The 17,159-nt window shown below is 48.6% G+C and overlaps 1 protein-coding gene across 2 annotated transcripts; it reads left to right on the top strand.

The window, feature by feature from the left end:
• Positions 1 to 340: 340 nt before the first annotated feature.
• Positions 341 to 17,125, top strand: washc4 (WASH complex subunit 4). 2 transcript variants are annotated; one of them, XM_049007460.1, is made up of 33 exons: positions 341 to 496; positions 1,114 to 1,253; positions 1,602 to 1,655; positions 1,765 to 1,830; positions 2,069 to 2,114; positions 2,349 to 2,416; positions 2,960 to 3,042; positions 3,212 to 3,254; positions 3,475 to 3,578; positions 3,905 to 4,025; positions 4,294 to 4,417; positions 4,609 to 4,736; positions 5,087 to 5,247; positions 6,277 to 6,400; positions 6,857 to 6,982; positions 7,195 to 7,302; positions 7,423 to 7,569; positions 7,762 to 7,841; positions 8,588 to 8,693; positions 8,812 to 8,928; positions 9,243 to 9,411; positions 9,713 to 9,867; positions 11,013 to 11,087; positions 11,191 to 11,295; positions 11,512 to 11,646; positions 12,058 to 12,166; positions 12,987 to 13,053; positions 13,675 to 13,761; positions 14,030 to 14,177; positions 14,307 to 14,403; positions 14,765 to 14,961; positions 15,187 to 15,283; positions 15,607 to 17,125. In XM_049007460.1, the coding sequence occupies exons 1-33, from the start codon at positions 436 to 438 to the stop codon at positions 15,678 to 15,680; spliced, it is 3,522 nt and encodes a 1,173-aa protein (XP_048863417.1). In that variant the 5' UTR covers positions 341 to 435; the 3' UTR covers positions 15,681 to 17,125. The 2 variants fall into 2 exon arrangements, with proteins under 2 accessions (XP_048863417.1, XP_048863418.1); XM_049007461.1 differs by lacking the exon at positions 15,607 to 17,125 and having other exon boundaries at positions 15,187 to 15,294.
• The last annotated feature ends 34 nt before the right edge of the window (positions 17,126 to 17,159 follow it).

The following is a 17,159-nucleotide window of genomic DNA, read 5'->3' on the forward strand; positions in this document are numbered from 1 at the left end:
CAAAACAAACAAAAAGAAAGCCAGTTAAAAACCACAACACATTATATGCCGCTCCTAAAAAATGCAGTTACAGGGACATGTACGAAAGCATAGTCACAAAAGTGAAAATTCTTCTAAATGTATAGTGCATATTTTTCTTACTGTGGTATATGCATGCTACCTAAATTGAATAAATTCTACATTTATTACATTAGAACTGCTAACACACGTAGCTCATTCATTCATTCATTCATTCATTCATTCATTCATTCAATCAATCAACCAACCAATCATTCATTCATTCATTCATTTTAAAAATGTCGGTAGTGTAAGAACTACATTTCCCAGGAAGGCGGGACTGGAAGTCATGCGGCTCGTCACGCGACATTCGCCCCTCGGCGTTGGTTTCGGTTGTCGTTTTTACGTCTGAACTCACTGTCACTGAGGGTTGGTGTGATGGCGGTGGAGGCGTTAACTCCGGACTGGGAATTCGACCGCTTTGACGACGGGTCTACGAGTGAGCCTCTTAAAAATGTTCTGCGACTACGGTTACATTGTTATTATCCATAGAATTATGATTGACTTTGAGCAGGAGACGCTGGACATGAACTGCTAACTAGTTAGCATAACATAGATTTTTTTTCATGAAACTGAAAATGTTTTCTTGATGATTTCTTAGCAAGGGCGAATATGTGTGTAAGGCACAAGCTTCACGTTTTAATTACGTTTGTATTGTACGTACGATGCAGCTCCTGCTTGACTGATGTGAAAGTCATACTGAATTAATCAATTAGCCCACTAGACCATACTGGCCAGCGCTGGAGATTGTATTTTGTAACCGTATGCTAAGTTCTCCTTTTGCACATTTTAGGATGCGGAATGGCTGATTTTATATATATGTCTGTCTGAACAGGAAGTATCATGCACATTATTGCTGTTACTCGCGTGCATTAACTTTCTCTGATTGTACTACCTAAGTCAGAAATGATCCGATGTTAAAAATGCGGTCTGTTAATGCCGAAAATCCACACAAGCTCTTATAATGCGTCACGAGGTGCATTAACCTAAGCGTTACAGGGTTTCCCTTAAAAGACTACACCGTCCTCACACCCTTCCTTATTCCCCTGACCCCAGAAATCCACACTGAAGTGCAGCTCAAGAACTATGTGAAGTTCTTGGAGGACTACACGTCGCAACTTAAGGGCATTGAAGATGCGCTAGATGATTCCATAGGAGATGTTTGGGACTTCACCCTGGACCCCATAGCCCTGAAGGTCCACTGTATACCCCTGTGCACTGCAGCACTCATTCCAGGAAGCTTGCATAGATTGCATGTTGCCCATATATGTAATTGTGTGTGTCTTTTGATGTAGTTCAGGTAGAGAGCTATTCAAAGAAGCATTTTTCTAGTATGGTGTTTTACTGTGTCCAGTAGCGTTGAGGGTATGTGGCTATAGCATGAAGTATTTGTAAGGATCAGTGGCAGAATGTTTAATTGGTACATAGGATTTCATTGGAAGAGTTGAAAATGTCAGGGAGACGCATTGCTGTAATGTGATATGAAAGACAGGCGCTCATGCCTGAGGTTTAATCTCTCATAATTTTTTTCTTTTGTTCCGCAGCTTCTCCCCTATGAGCAGTCATCTTTACTAGAGTTGATCAAAACAGAAAACAAGGTAGGAGACTTCTGTTGACATTAAACGATGTCTTGTCTTCAGCTATGGGCTGTCCTGTCCACTTCCTACTTTGAGGTAAATGTGTCCCTTGAACCTGCTCTGTTCTCAGGTTCTCAACAAAGTTATAACTGTCTATGCTGCCCTCTGCAGTGAGGTTAAAAAGCTGAAGTATGAGGTGGGTATTCTGCATTTTTATTTGTTAGTCTTGGCCATTCATAAAACAGTTTTTCCTCTAAGAACTGCGGAAGTTAAGTAAAATAAGTTATGGTTTCAGCATGTTTATGCGTTGAGATCTCAGTTCACTGCAAGTGCTGCAGGCCTAGTCAAATTTGCTTCATAAACCCTAGTATTTCCTGTGTTATAAGCCACAAACGCGCAGTGCTTAATATTGTGATCTATTTCTCACTCTGTAGGCAGAAACAAAGCTGTACAGTGGTTTGCTGTACTATGGAGAAGGAGGTGAGTGTCTGAGAATTAACTGCTTTGTCTCATTAAGTAAAAACAGAACAAAGTGTGGCATTTTTTGTGTGTGTACGCTAAAATGGGACTTTGACCCTTTCGCTGTACTTCTGCATGAGGAATACCCTCCAGGATGCACTGTATTTTGCACTGCGATTTGCAGTGTCCGTGTTGAATCATCGGTGTCTGTGATTGGTCTGAGTCTCAGCAGCCTGGTTGGTTGTTTCCTTCCAGTTCCGGACGCTAGCATGCTGGAGGGGGAGTCTCAGATCCAGATGGGCCGATTCATTTCCTTCCTACAGGTACGTTTATGGGGTCCGTGTTGTGTGGGCATCCTGAAGCCACATGTATTTATGGGGTCCGTGTTGTGTGGGCATCCTGAAGCCTTTTAGTATTGCGCCCACATTGTTTGTCCTAATTAGAGCTTTAAATACATTTTTAATTGGTGCACATTCTGTTTTAATACCAATATGTGTATTTTCTGTTTTATCTATTTCACATTAGTAACTACTCTTATTTTTTTCATCATTTTAATATTTGTTTTTGTCTGTGATGGATGTGTGTATTTCGTTCTGTTTTTCGTTTTTTGTTTTTCCTTTTTTGCAGCATTGTGGGCAAACCAAATAAGACTTTTATTGTACACCTGACAATATGTTGCATGAATCTTCTGCCTCAGGAATGTTACGTAACATCAGCATGGTCTCCAGGCACTGACGCGTAGATGATTTGGGAAAGAATCTTTCGCTGTAGTAGAGTCGTCTCTGGATCGTGCCTGGGTTGAGTTGTCTGCTGTTGACATGTCTGTGTGCGGAGCTGAGATGCTTCGTGTCTGCTTGGTCCGTCAGGAGCTGTCCTGCTTCATCTCTCGCTGCTACGAAGTTGTGGTCAGCGTGGTCCATCAGCTGGCCTCCCTCTACAACAGCAGCAAGTGAGTAGCCGTGTATCCGCGAGGACTCGCCGCAGACACGGGAAATCGGGGACAGCCGTTGCCGAGGCAACACCCCTGCGGGCAACACACGCGTCTCGTTGCATCCGTGCGGTCACTTCATTGAGGCCAAATCTGTGGGAAAATGCAAAGGTTCCTGTTTCCTTTTTAGGAATGCTACAAAAATCATCGAATCATCTGGAGTTCACTTTCAGGTAAACCGTTTTTCTATTGATTATGTACTGACACCTTTTATTTCCTGTGCATGTACCCATACAGTCCCTTCTCATATCCGATTATCTTTCAGTCCATCCATCCTGCTTTCGTACATGTCCCTGAAACTGCATTGTCTCTCTTATTTTGAAATGCTCCTTTCCCATCCATGTTCCTTTGTGTCTCCCTAACCCCGGGACTCCTGCCTGTGTTTCCCCGCAGACCGTGTACGAGCACCTGGGGGAGCTGCTGGTGGTGCTGCTGACGCTGGATGAGATCCTGGAGAACCATGGTGCGCTGAAGGACCACTGGAAAATGTACAAGAGGTGAGGAGCCACTTTGACCGGAGTCAGACAAATATTTGTTACATCTGTACGTCCATCTTCTGACCCCTTATTGGGGGGGTGGAGCCTATCCCAGACAGAATGTCATACACAGAATTCGAACCCGTGACTATGGAGGTGTTAGGCAGCAATTTAACCACTGTGTAGAACACATGGAAAACATTACTATTATTGGTGTTGTTGCAGTTTATTGGAATTAATGGTTTTATGCAGCATTCCATTTCTCCATGATATAACAGCTGCAGCCTTTCCCAGACTGTCCTGGAGTCTTGCTTTGGTCTTGCATTCTTACTACTTTACTTACCCAGGTTACTGAAGTCGGTCCACCACAACCCCTCTAAGTTTGAGATCCAGGAGGAAAAGCTGAAGCCTTTTGAGAAGCTGCTACTGAAGCTGGAGGGACAGCTGCTGGACGGGATGATCTTCCAGGTGAGGAGCATCTTATGGTGCCGTGGGCTGCGGTTCTTGCATTAGGCTCAGGGTTGGTGGGTTGTGTCTCAGTGTTCAAATGGGAGATCAAATCGTACAGTGTTCTTACATCTGGGCTGTTTGATTTCATATTTCGTCGTTAATATTTCTTCTCTGTCCTTAAAAAATTGGTCTTAAAAATAGCTTTTCTTGTGGTTTTTATTTATTAGTCAGGGAATACTGGATGGGTTTGGTGTTTTCTGTCAAAAGACATGTGTGTTTCTTTCAGGCTTGTGTGGAGCAAAGGTTCGATGACCCTGGGGTGGGTGTGGCCGTCTCCAAGAACAGCGCCTTTGCTGAGGAGTTTGCCCACAACATACGGACCATCTTCACCAACGTGGAATCCAAACTAGGTACTATTTTCTTTAACCAAACGTCCTTGGGCCAGTATCGCAGGTACAAAGACGGTTGTGGAGTTTTCAGCATAACACATGCAAGAATTAGTGTGTTATTGTTGGATCTCGGCAAGCTTTTGTAGAATAATGTAGCGTTGCTTAGTCTCGCCGAATCTTGGACACTGATGGCTTCCTGTATCGATTTTTAGGGGAACCGTCTGAGATCGATCAGAGGGACAAGTACGCCGGCGTCTGTGGCCTCTTCGTGCTACACTTCCATATCTTCCGGACGGTCGACAAAAAGCTGTACAAAGGCCTGCTTGACGCCTGCAAGAAGGTGGGCGGACGGGACAGGGTGGCTTTGGGCTGTTGGGGGGAGGGGGGGGCAGGGGGGTTACTGAACAGGGCCGTGGACAAGAAGCAGGGTAGCAGGAATTAGGACACCGCTGGTTCGGAATTTAAGCTTCATGTGGAACACTCCGGAATCCACCATTAATTAAACCAACTCCAGCATCCGATAATTTTACAAACTGTGATAGCCTTTGCCCGACCTGTGTGGATTGTGTTCTGGTACTGGAAAGGTCCGTTTGCGTGTGCTTGGTCTCATCCCGGTTTGGAGAAGGTGTAAATGTAGGGCTGTTCGTTTGACCGTCAGCATCTCGGTCTGATGCCTCATGCCCCCCCCAGGTCCCTGCTGTGACGCTGACGGCCAACATCATGTGGTTCGCAGACAGCTTCCTGGTGCAGAAGGTCCCCGCTGCGGCCAAAATGATCGACAAGAAGAGCCTGCAGATGGTGTGCTCCCAGAGAGAAGCCTTCCTACAGCAGAGGGTGCAGACACTCCCCAAGTAGGCCTCCCCCCTGCCACGCCTTCTCTTCTCTTCTCTTCTCTTCTCTTCTCTTCTCTTCTCTTCTCTGTCCAGCCTTGGCTCCACACTCCCTTGTTTTCATTTCTCCATCCCTCCTCCCATCCTTTCCGTGTTTCCACACACTCCTCTTTTGCTCCCCAGGGTCCGGCTTCACCTTCATTCACCCAGCAGCACGTTCCGCTGTCGTCCATCTCTCCCTTCACCTTCCTCTCTCCCCTGCAGCCTTACCGCGTCTCCCCCAGTACGCCGTGCTTGCGTTCCTTCAGTCAGACGCATCACCGTGCACTATGTGGGTTGTTGCCTTACTCTGGACTGGCTCCCTTTATGGGGATTTTGACGTGGCGGGGGAGGGGGGGGGGTGATCAGACAGGGGAGCCTTTGTGGAGCAGCCCCTGGAGGACCTCCAAATGGTTTAGTCATCCCTGCCTCTGAGCCCGTCGGGGAGAGAGAGCGGAGATTAAGCCCATTCACTCTCTCCTGCTTCAAAACACCAGCATTAGCTGCTGGAAAAGCACAGCTGAGACTGACAGCTTGAAAATAACAGATTGTTCTTTTTTTTACAAGTGATTAATTACTTAATGCGTTGACTTCTTTATTCATACCGTTTAAAAGTTCTAAATATGATATAAAGATGTAGTTTAGAAACACCTCTTACAACATAATCATTTATTGTGTCGCTCTCATTATATCGGTACATGAACATCATATGGCATGTGAGAACTGATAAGTATAGGTGTCTGATTGAGGTGAAGTATTAATTATATTTACACAGCTGGCCCTAGTACAGAGCTATTCAAATCACGGACCACAAGGGCCGAGCCCTGCTGATTTTCCAGCCTTCCTTTACCCGTGAGCCAGGTGTGAAGCCTCTGGCCAATCAGAATCAGTAATTATTAAACTCACTGCCTGGGAGAACTGAAAACATGGCCTGGATTTGGAATCCAGTTCCAGATTTGAAGAGCCCTGCTCTTGTATCATGGTTTTTCTCTTGTAATTTTTGTTGTACAGGGATGTCCAGTCTTACTACGTGTTTGTCACCTCCTGGATGATGAAGATGGAGTCCATTTTGTCCAAAGAGCATAATGACAAGTTCACAGAGGACCTAAGCGGTCGGTGTAGCGTCTTTGTTCAGGTAATGACCCGGTCATCTTAAAGAAACCAGAAGGTGGTTTGGAGGAGATCAAGCTTTATTAGAATAACTGTGGTTAATATGTCATTCTGGAATTCCGAAAGATGGATTTTTCACTCACGATCCCACAGAAATGGGTTCTGTCAGTTGTCTGAAGTTCATTCGCTGTGAATGTCACATGTGACGTTGACATTTTGAGGAATGTGGTGCTAGAATGTAATTCTACACTAGAGAGCTTTTCCCATTTCAGTTCCTTCTGTATAAATGAGGTAAATGACCTCAGAGAGCTGTGGGCAATCAAGAAATATTTAAGTGTCTGCAGTACAAAATATAGACCCTCTCGAACAGCATGTGCTTAAAAATTCAGTCTATATTCAGCTATGAGGATGTGTTTTTGGGCCTTACTGTCTCTCTCTGTATTGGAGGAACCATTATAGGCTAAAGTCTGTTTTTCTATAGGGTATCCTCTACGCCTACAGCATCAGCACCATGATCAAGACCACCATGAACCTGTACATGTCCATGCAGAAGCCCATGACCAAGGCTTCTGTAAAGTCTCTCTGCCGTCTGGTGGAGCTGCTGAAGGTGGGTCTCTCTCGGGCACAGAGCGTATCCATTCTGGCCTCTGCCTTCCAGAGTAAATAGCGCAGAGCTTTTGCAGGTCTGTGCTGGTAACGTTCTGTAGGGGATTGTGTTTGCAGGTATCTGACTGCACAGAGCATGTCCTATAATTTCCTTACATGTGTTGGGAGTGACACTGTGGTCTCAGCGACACCCCCCTGTCTTCCTCACTGCAGGCGATCGAGCACACCTTCCACCGGCGCTCTATGGTCGTGGCGGACTCCGTGACGCATATCGCGCAGCAGCTGCAGTCGCAGGCACTGGCCGCCATTGCAACAGCCAAGGTGAGAAGCAGTGTCCTGGCTGGTTGGTCTTCTAAGCACTGAGTGCCTTACCGGGAGGGGGAGGCTCACTGCTGCCTCCTGCTGGGCAGGCTAAGCGCATCTGTCACCCTCCCTTCACAGAAACGAGTGATCTCCGATAAGAAGTACAGCGAACAGCGTCTGGACGTGCTGTCGGCTCTGGTGCTGGCCGAGAACACCCTGAACGGCCCCAGCACCAAAGAGCGTCGCCTGGTGGTGTCGCTGGCTCTCAGTGTGGGCACGCAGATGGTGGGTCAGGACCCTCTGGGGGTGGGGTGGGCTAGGCAGGGCAGGGGGGGGGTGGTGGAAATGCATAACCATTCTTGGGGAGGTCTACACAAGGACCAGGGTGTTTGTCAGAATACTAGAATCATTTTTCCACATGTGTCTAATTTCTGGTGTATTGACAGGGTTAATCTTAATCTTAATCCTAACTCACAGAAAACATTCAAGGATGAGGAGCTGCTGCCCTTACAGCTGGTGCTGAAGAAGCTGGACCTCATCAGTGAGATAAGAGAGAGGTGAGACAGGGTTGGTTTTGTTCTTTTAGTTTAACATGCCTAAGGATCATGCAGCTGCCCTATTGGATTTTCACTCAAATTCATTAGTAATCTAGCATTTTGGTGAGTATGTGTACATTAAGAGCCTCTGAACTGTGGCAGTAATGTGAGGTGTTTGTAGCTGTAAAAGTATGCCCTATTCACTCTGCCCACTGCGCCCTGTCCGCTCTGCCCACTGCGCCCTGTCCGCTCTGCCCACTGCGCCCTGTCCGCTCTGCCCACTGCGCCCTGTCCGCTCTGCCCACTGCGCCCTGTCCGCTCTGCCCACTGCGCCCTGTCCGCTCTGCCCACTGCGCCCTGTCCGCTCTGCCCACTGCGCCCTGTCCGCTCTGCCCACTGCGCCCTGTCCGCTCTGCCCACTGCGCCCTGTCCGCTCTGCCCTCTGCGCCCTGTCCGCTCTGCCCTCTGCGCCCTGTCCGCTCTGCCCTCTGCGCCCTGTCCGCTCTGCCCTCTGCGCCCTGTCCGCTCTGCCCACTGCGTCCTGTCCGCTCTGCCCACTGCGCCCTGTCCGCTCTGCCCACTGCGCCCTGTCCGCTCTGCCCACTGCGCCCTGTCCGCTCTGCCCACTGCGCCCTGTCCGCTCTGCCCACTGCGCCCTGTCCGCTCTGCCCACTGCGCCCTGTCCGCTCTGCCCTCTGCGCCCTGTCCGCTCTGCCCTCTGCGCCCTGTCCGCTCTGCCCACTGCGCCCTGTCCGCTCTGCCCCCAGAGTAAAGATCCAGTGCGACTGCAGTTTCCTCTACTGGCACCGCGCCGTCTTTCCAATTTACCTGGACGACGTGTACGACCATGCGGTGGACGCCGCCCGGATACACGTGAGCTCTACTCTTACTTAAGTGCCAGTGAGGCTCGTGATTGGCTGATAGCCTCTCTTGTTCTGCTATGATTGGCCGGCGGCCTGTTAGCGACGCCTCTCCGGGTGTCTCCCCCCAGTACATGTTCAGCGCACTGAGGGACTGCGTGCCCTCCATGCTGTACGCCAGGCACCTGGACACCTGTGACCAGTTGCTGGAGAACTACGACAAAGAGATCATGGAGGTCTTCAATCAGGTAAGGAGAGAAGGTCTGCTGAAGACTGAGGTGGCTCGACCAGCATGAGAAACACCTGTTTAAATCATTTGAAGAATAGCTTGTTTGATGGAACTCAATCGCTGCCATTTTCCTTTGCTCTAGCTCTATATTTATCATACGTATTCTGCTTTGGACAATGTTTTCCATCCATTAATTTATCCATCTTCTAACCGCTTTTCCTGGTCTGGATCCAGGAGAGCCTGGAGCAAATCCAAGGTAGCCTGGGTACAAGGCTGGGGTAGACTCTGGATCTTGTCATCTTAATTCCCCTCTTTTGCCTCCTCATCTGGCAGCACCTGCTGGACAAGCTTTGTAAGGAGATTGAGAAGGACTTGCGGCTCTCTGTCCACACTCATCTCAAACTGGACGACCGGAACCCCTTCAAAGTGGGCATGAAGGACCTGGCCCACTTCTTCTCCCTTAAACCCATCCGCTTCTTCAACCGCTTCCTTGACATCAAAGGTGCGTCTCAGTCCAGTCAACAGTTTTTCCTGCCCCCTGCCACCCCAGAGCCATTTTCAGGAGGGTTATGACTTTGGCGTTCAGTGTGAAATTTCCCATATTTGTGCTGCAGTGTGCTTGTTTTGGGGAGAGGCGGGAGTACGGGGCCTGTTTTTGAATCCCAGCTGACTCTTTGTGCAGTGTCTGGTTCTGTGACTTTGCCGGCATCGGGTTTACGGTGGTTTGGCTTCTCGTGCGACCCATGTGGGGTTCACAGAGACCTTTAGCAGAGTACATATTGACCGTGTGCTGTGTCCTGCAGCTTACGTGACCCACTACCTGGATAAAACCTTCTACAACCTAACCACCGTAGCCTTGCACGACTGGGCCACCTACAGTGAGATGAGAAGCTTGGCCACCCAGCGCTACGGCCTGATGATGACAGAGGCCCACCTACCGAGTCAGACGCTAGAGCAGGTGACAGTCTGAACCCCGGCCCGCGTGCTTCTGTCTGTCTGTGATCCCGGCCCGCCTGCCTCTCTGTCTGTCTGTGATCCCGGCCCGCCTGCCTCCCTGTCTGTCTGTGATCCCGGCCCGCCTGCCTCCCTGTCTGTTTGTGATCCCGGCCCGCCTGCCTCCCTGTCTGTTTGTGATCCCGGCCCGCCTGCCTCCCTGTCTGTCTGTGATCCCGGCCCGCCTGCCTCCCTGTCTGTCTGTGATCCCGGCCCGCCGGCCTCCCTGTCTGTCTGTGATCCCGGCCCGCCTGCCTCCCTGTCTGTCTGTGATCCCGGCCCGCCTGCCTCCCTGTCTGTCTGTGATCCCGGCCCGCCTGCCTCCCTGTCTGTCTGTGATCCCGGCCCGCCGGCCTCCCTGTCTGTCTGTGATCCCGGCCCGCCTGCCTCTCTGTCTGTCTGTGATCCCGGCCCGCCTGCCTCTCTGTCTGTCTGTGATCCCGGCCCGCCTGCCTCTCTGTCTGTCTGTGATCCCGGCCCGCCTGCCTCCCTGTCTGTCTGTGATCCCGGCCCGCCTGCCTCCCTGTCTGTCTGTGATCCCGGCCCGCCGGCCTCCCTGTCTGTCTGTGATCCCGGCCCGCCTGCCTCTCTGTCTGTCTGTGATCCCGGCCCGCCTGCCTCTCTGTCTGTCTGTGATCCCGGCCCGCCTGCCTCTCTGTCTGTCTGTGATCCCGGCCCGCCTGCCTCTCTGTCTGTCTGTGATCCCGGCCCGCCTGCCTCTCTGTCTGTCTGTGATCCCGGCCCGCCTGCCTCTCTGTGTTCACCTTGATGTCTTTGTATGGATTCATTTTCATTTAATTAAATTTTAGTAATATTTTGCTTGTTACCAAGATATATTCTATGTTTGGCTTTCCTGCGATGGAATCATTAATTCCATGAGTATGATTGTGGAAAAGAAACCTCCACAATATGCGTATGTGTTTTGATGCCTGCAAGTTATTCTTTCTTTTTTTACTTTTTATGGAGCTCATAATATTCTCTGACAATATTTACTCTTCTAAACGGGGGAATATTCCTACCGCTGGTCTGGCGCGTCGTCCTCGCTGTGGAGCCTGAATTCCTGCTCTCTGACTGTCATGCAGCACCTCTCACTCTCTGTATCCTCTTCAGGGTCTGGATGTGCTGGAGATCATGAGGAACATCCACGTTTTTGTGTCACGCTACCTGTACAACCTCAACAATCAGGTAAGCGTCCATCCAGTGGATTTTGGCCTTTTGCTACGTGCTGTGCTCTGTGTTTAGGGCCATTTACGTGATATTCGCTGGTGGTGGTGTGTCCATGTGGCAGATCTTTATCGAGAGGACCAGCAACAACAAGCACCTGAACACCATCAACATCCGCCATATCGCCAACTCCATCCGCACGCACGGCACCGGCATCATGAACACCACCGTAAGTCTCGGTTGGGGAAGTGAATAGGAGTGAGACACTGGGCGTGGATATCAGGAAAGTGCGATACAGCTCCGGGGGGGGGAACTCTGAGATCATAAATCATATGAGATGGGAGGATAGTTCCACGTTATAGAGCCTTTTTTACCCAGAGGTGTTCGCTGAATCCTAAGGGTCGCCTTACTCTACTCTGAAGTCATTTTCTTGGTCCACCAACAGGTGAATTTCACCTACCAGTTCCTGCGGAAGAAATTCTACATATTCAGCCAGTTCATGTACGATGAGCACATCAAGTCCAGGCTGATCAAGGACATGCGCTTCTTCAGGGAAACCAAGGATCAGTCTGATCAGAAGGTTAGCCACGTCTTCCTCAGCCGCTTGGCCCTTCCACCCCTTGCCGTTGTCCAGGGTCAGTCCCTCACTCTGCTGTCCAAATGGAAAACGAAGTCCTTGGTTCAAGAGAATCTTCCTTTTAGTGTGTGACATTCCCGGAAAAGTACTTCTTTAAGGACTGATATTAGAAGAACGGGGTTTACATTGGCCAGATTACTTTGGTGGCCATATAAATATGTCCTTCAAAAAAATAGAGGAGGATAAAAATGATTTAAGAAAATTTGGGGGAGTTTTTTTTTTTTGGTGCAGATATACCAAAGTTAAGATGGTAACCATTTTGAAGTGTAACAGGAAGAGTTGGCTGACTGTTTTGCTGGAGTCTTGCTGGTTCTTACCGAAGCCTGTCCCTCTCGTGTTTGTGGCCACCTACAGTATCCCTTCGAGAGGGCTGAGAAGTTCAACAGGGGCATCAGAAAGCTGGGGATCACACCTGATGGCCTGAGCTACCTGGACCAGTTCAGACAGCTGATCAGTCAGATAGGTATGGAGATGGCCATCCATGATGTGTCACAGCTGAGATGATAGACCCCATGGGCTCATGGGAGTTTTACTTTACACGAAAATGTTCTCAGAGCAGAATGAAAAATCATTGGTTCAGAGAGATAGCCAATCAGATTGTAGAGGAGGTCAGTCCAAGAAACTAGAGGCAGGACCAACCAATCAGATATCTTAGTTGCTTGGTTATCTCTCTGAACCAATCATTTTTCATTCTGCCTTGAGAACATTTTTGTTTAAGTAAAACTCCCACGAGCACCCTATGGGGGGTGGGGGTGGCAGTCTGTCTGGTGGTCTGTCTTTTTCATCCCTTTTTCCTCATGTACACGTTAGTTGACCCTATCTAGATCTACCACTCAGAGCACTGAAGAGGTGTGTATTAAACCCGAGTAGGGACCTCCCAAAGTGAGGTGATTTCCAGAGTGTTTACCGAGTTTAAAAAAGTGAAAAAAATTCAATTGTGACCGTAACTGTAAATGGTCAGTAAATCTGCTGCCCCCCGGTCCCATTCCCAGTCAGCGAAACGTACTGAGGGGACCCCTCCCCCAATAGGTAAAATGAGGGTCACAAATCTTTGATATTTTAGGGTTCATGGGCCGAAATGTTTGGGAACCCGTGTATTTGAGGATAAGGTAGAAACGCCAAAATTAACTGATCACCTTATTGAGTCCTTATGATTAGCTGTTGGAGCGGACACCTGCAGCCTGTTCCCTGGTGTCTCTCGGTGTCAGATTGGGGATAAATGGCATGTCTTCTCACCTGTTTGTGATTAAGTGACTAGCCTGAGTTACTCTCGCCCCACCAAGGCAACGCTATGGGCTACGTGAGGATGATCCGCTCCGGGGGCCTGCACTGCTGCAGCAATGCCATCAGGTGCGGCCCGCACTCTCCACTGCTGAGCGGATCGGGTGCTGTCTTGGTGAAGTCTGTAGGAGATAGGGGGGCTTTATGGATACGGACTTAGGGTTCCCCCCAGTTATCTAGGGCAGTGTTACCCAGTCTGGTCCATGGGGAACCAGCTGACAGTTCACGTTTTTGCTCCCACCCTGCAGCTGGGAGGAAGCAAAAGTGTGGACTGTCTGGGAGGGAGCAAAAGTGTGGACTGTCTGGCAGGGAGCAAAAACATGGACTGTCTGGCAGGGAGCTGGGAGGGAGCAAAAACATGGACTGTCTGGCAGGGAGCTGGGAGGGAGCAAAAACATGGACTGTCTGGCAGGGAGCTGGGAGGGAGCAAAAACATGGACTGTCTGGTAGGGAGCTGGGAGGGAGCAAAAACTTGGACTGTCTGGCAGGGAGCTGGGAGGGAGCAAAAACATGGACCGTCTGCAAGTCCATCTGGGCTGGGTTGGGAAACACTGTGCTAGAACTGTCTTGACCATGTGATGTTACACCTAATAGTAATATTACTGCTACAGTGAAATAAGAAAGAAAATGAGGAATTCTTGTCATATTTAACTCTGTATTGACCAAACATACCTGCACATTCTCCTCTAGGTTTGTTCCCGACTTGGAGGACATTGTCAACTTCGAGGAGCTGGTGAAAGAGGAAGGCTTGTCCGAGGAGACCCAAAAGGCTGCGAGGTAATGGCTGTGACTTCCGGCCGCAAAGCCCAAAACCAGCCATTGAGCTGAGGGCAGAAACACAGAGAGCTTTAGGAGGCTGCAAGTTTGCAGGTCCTGAGGTCCTTTTCTGTTGTAGAATAATTGCTTGGTCTTTCTTGACAAACTTTGGAAGACGTCCAGTGTACGTGATGGTTGTATAAATCTTCATATAGGTATGTTTCAGTACAGGCGATGGTCAGTGGTCTTGTGTTTCATTACACAATAATGTTTTTTGTTTGCTGTACAGTGTCCTAGACTCTGTGCTCAGTGATCTGACCAGTAACTCTGCAGAGGGCACGGAGTACTTCAAAATGCTGGTTGACGTCTTCGCCCCCGAATTCCGCAGCGTCAAGAACATGCACCTGCGCAACTTCTACATCATCGTGCCACCCCTGGTGAGACCTCGAGTCCTCCTGAAATTGCACCCTGCAGGTGGCTTTGGCTGTCCCTCGTGAGCATGCAGTGGGGAAATTCTTCCTAGACCTCTGGCCCTTGTGCCCTAGTGCGGTGTCCTCCTCTCGTAGACGGTGAACTTCGTGGAGCACTCCATTGGCTGCAAGGAGAAGCTGAACAAGAAGAATAAAGGAGGTGCCGCATTCACCGACGACGGCTTTGCTATGGGTGAGCAAACGGCCGGACATTCAGTCGGCCTTAGGCATTCTTTGACCTGCAGTCGTTCATGGTGGAAGACTGTTCTCTTGTAAGTCTGTGTTGATTTCAGGTAACCTGATTAGACAAACCGACACAACGGGAAAGAGTGCTGCTGAAATAAATTTTATATGTGACGCTTCATTCCTACTGAGAGCAAGTTCTCAAAAGACCATATTCTAATAACTGCTATCTCCCCCTAATGTCTTGTTGTTTATTTCAGGCCTGTGTTTTTTTCTTCTGACCCATGGAATTGTCAGATCTGCTCATACGGCCCATCTGGAGACTCTTTGTCAGTTCATCTTCTGTGTCTGTATGCCTTTGTGTGCCGCAGGGGTGGCCTACATCCTGAAGCTTCTGGATCAGTACCAGGAGTTTGACTCGCTGCACTGGTTCCAGGCGGTGAGGGAGAAGTACATGAAGGAGAAGAATGCTGTGGTCAAGGAGCAGAACGTGCAGGCCACCAGCCAGGACGAGAAGTTGATGCAGACAATGAACCTGACACAGAAGAGGCTGGATATCTATCTACAGGTAGGCAAAGTGTTTCACAAAGTAGCTTCTTGCTTAGCTGGATAACTTGTTGGATTTAAGGTAGCTTGGGCTAAACTGACTTTGTCTTCCCTCACATTAAGCTCAGACTAACTTAAATCCAACAAATACGTGTGTGGTAAATAAGTTATACAAGATATATTCAGTTGAGTTGTTTTGACATTTGTCAAAGTGCCATCCTCTACAATGGTTTCTCTTCTCCTACAGGAGTTTGAGTTGCTCTACTTTTCCTTGAGCAGTGCCCGGATTTTCTTTAGGGCTGACAAGACGGCGGCTGAGGAGATCCAAGAGAAGAAGGACAAAGGTAAACAATGACACACCAGACACTCCCAGATTCAGCAGTGTAGATGTTCTGTTTGGCCATGGGTGTTTTCCAAACAAAGATCCACTCTGGATTTAACTTTTATGGGTGGTCTGCAAAGTGCCCGTCAGAGGTGTTTGGTCTGTGGTGGGAGTAGACAGACGAAGGCTGCTTCCCATGTGGCTTTGTGTCTGAAGTCTCATAGCTCCTGTACTGAAGCTTGAAGTTTCGATACAAAGCGAATGTGGACTCTCGTCCTTCACGACCGTTTGCAGCTATGGATGCAGTGAAAATACCCCTGTTTCTCTATGCTTTTTCCTTCTCAGAGGAGGCCTCCAAATCAGGGCCTAGCGCAACCTCAGGTGACCCTGACACTTCCTCCAGCCCTTCTGCAAAATAAGACGTGGCCTGGAACGCACTGGAGTGAGCAGTTCCCCCCAGCAGGGGACATGTTGCGCCGGTTAAGACCACACTACATGCAATCCTTCCCAGGACACTGACTGGTCCCGGAAAGTGGGCTCTCTCTTCCCGCACTGGGAAGTGTGAGGCAGGACTCTGGACACCGTGTGTAGGTTGATGCGTGCTGGGTAAGAACCTGTACTGCCTGGAACACACCTTTCAGTACTGTGCACTTATCCTGGAGAGTGATGGGGTGGGGGGTGGCGGGGGATTAAAAACATGGTTCCAGGGCTGTTTGCTCTAAACTGGCTCCACCCATTCCGCCGATAGCCGGTCTGTACGTTCTCCGCTTCCCCAAGACGATGCCCTACTCAGACTTTATACCGCTTTTAATAAAACTCCTGTTGTACGTGTAGTTCTGCTCCGGTCAGTTATTGAATCGGGCCTTTACTTGATGAGTGAACACTCCTGGAAGGCTGGGGTTTTAACAGTTTTACTTCTGTGGTTCAGGCATGTTTAAAGATCGATGGAGGCTTCCTTTTTCGATTCTGGTGTTTGTTTGGTAAGGATTCTTTATTGAAAAGTCAGTACACAGTGATAGGCAGTGTGGGTGCTCCAGAGTCTTGGTGACAAGGACAGGTGCGGTTACACACAAACAATAGGAACCATTATTTCACCATCTTGTTCTTTTTCTTTGCCAGTGATGAGGCTCATTCCCAAACTTAACCGTGCATTTCAGAGCATAAACACTATGCAGGATGTCCTATAATCAGAGGGAATTTTATTTTTTAGATTGGACCACAGACTTTTATGAAGTTTAGTATAGTCATATTATGCTGTGTCCCTAAATGATATTAGACGTTATAAATACGTCTCTTGTTGGTGAGGCTTTTATAGATCCCAGACATCTTTAAAGATACAAGTGAGTCCGAAACAACCTCCCACGGGGAAATCTTTTCTGTCATTTACACATTTACTTTTTAACTCCTTCCACTGCCTGCATCTATAACTGAATCAGGCATTTAATTTGATCTTTCAGCAGCTATAGAGAAGTTTTCTTTTTCACTTTCCCCATAAGAATGAACAGACCGGTTTGATTTGCTGCTCCACACCATCCCTACACCTAGTGCAGGGAATCCTACAGTAACAAGTGGCAGAATAGGTTGTAACCCAAAGCAGCACTTAAATGCCTCTGTTGCTTATGTGACACGGAATCACTGGGCATTGTACATGGCTGTTTACATGTAGGCACTGATGATGCTGCTGCCTGATCTTGTTTGCGTACTAATTGCCACTTCATTTCTGTGAATGCAATTGAATGTTTTTTTTGTCCGTTTTTTTTGGGAACAAAACACCTTTTTGTATTAAACTGTGCTTAATAATCATGTGTAGTAGCAGACACATTGTGATAAACATGGAGAAAAAAAAACTTTTTTATTATTCAAAGTTTGTGTTTAACTGTGCAGTTAATGGCAAAGCT

Source organism: Brienomyrus brachyistius, chromosome 3, assembly GCF_023856365.1.
Source record: "Brienomyrus brachyistius isolate T26 chromosome 3, BBRACH_0.4, whole genome shotgun sequence".
Taxonomy (NCBI): Eukaryota; Metazoa; Chordata; class Actinopteri; order Osteoglossiformes; family Mormyridae; genus Brienomyrus; species Brienomyrus brachyistius.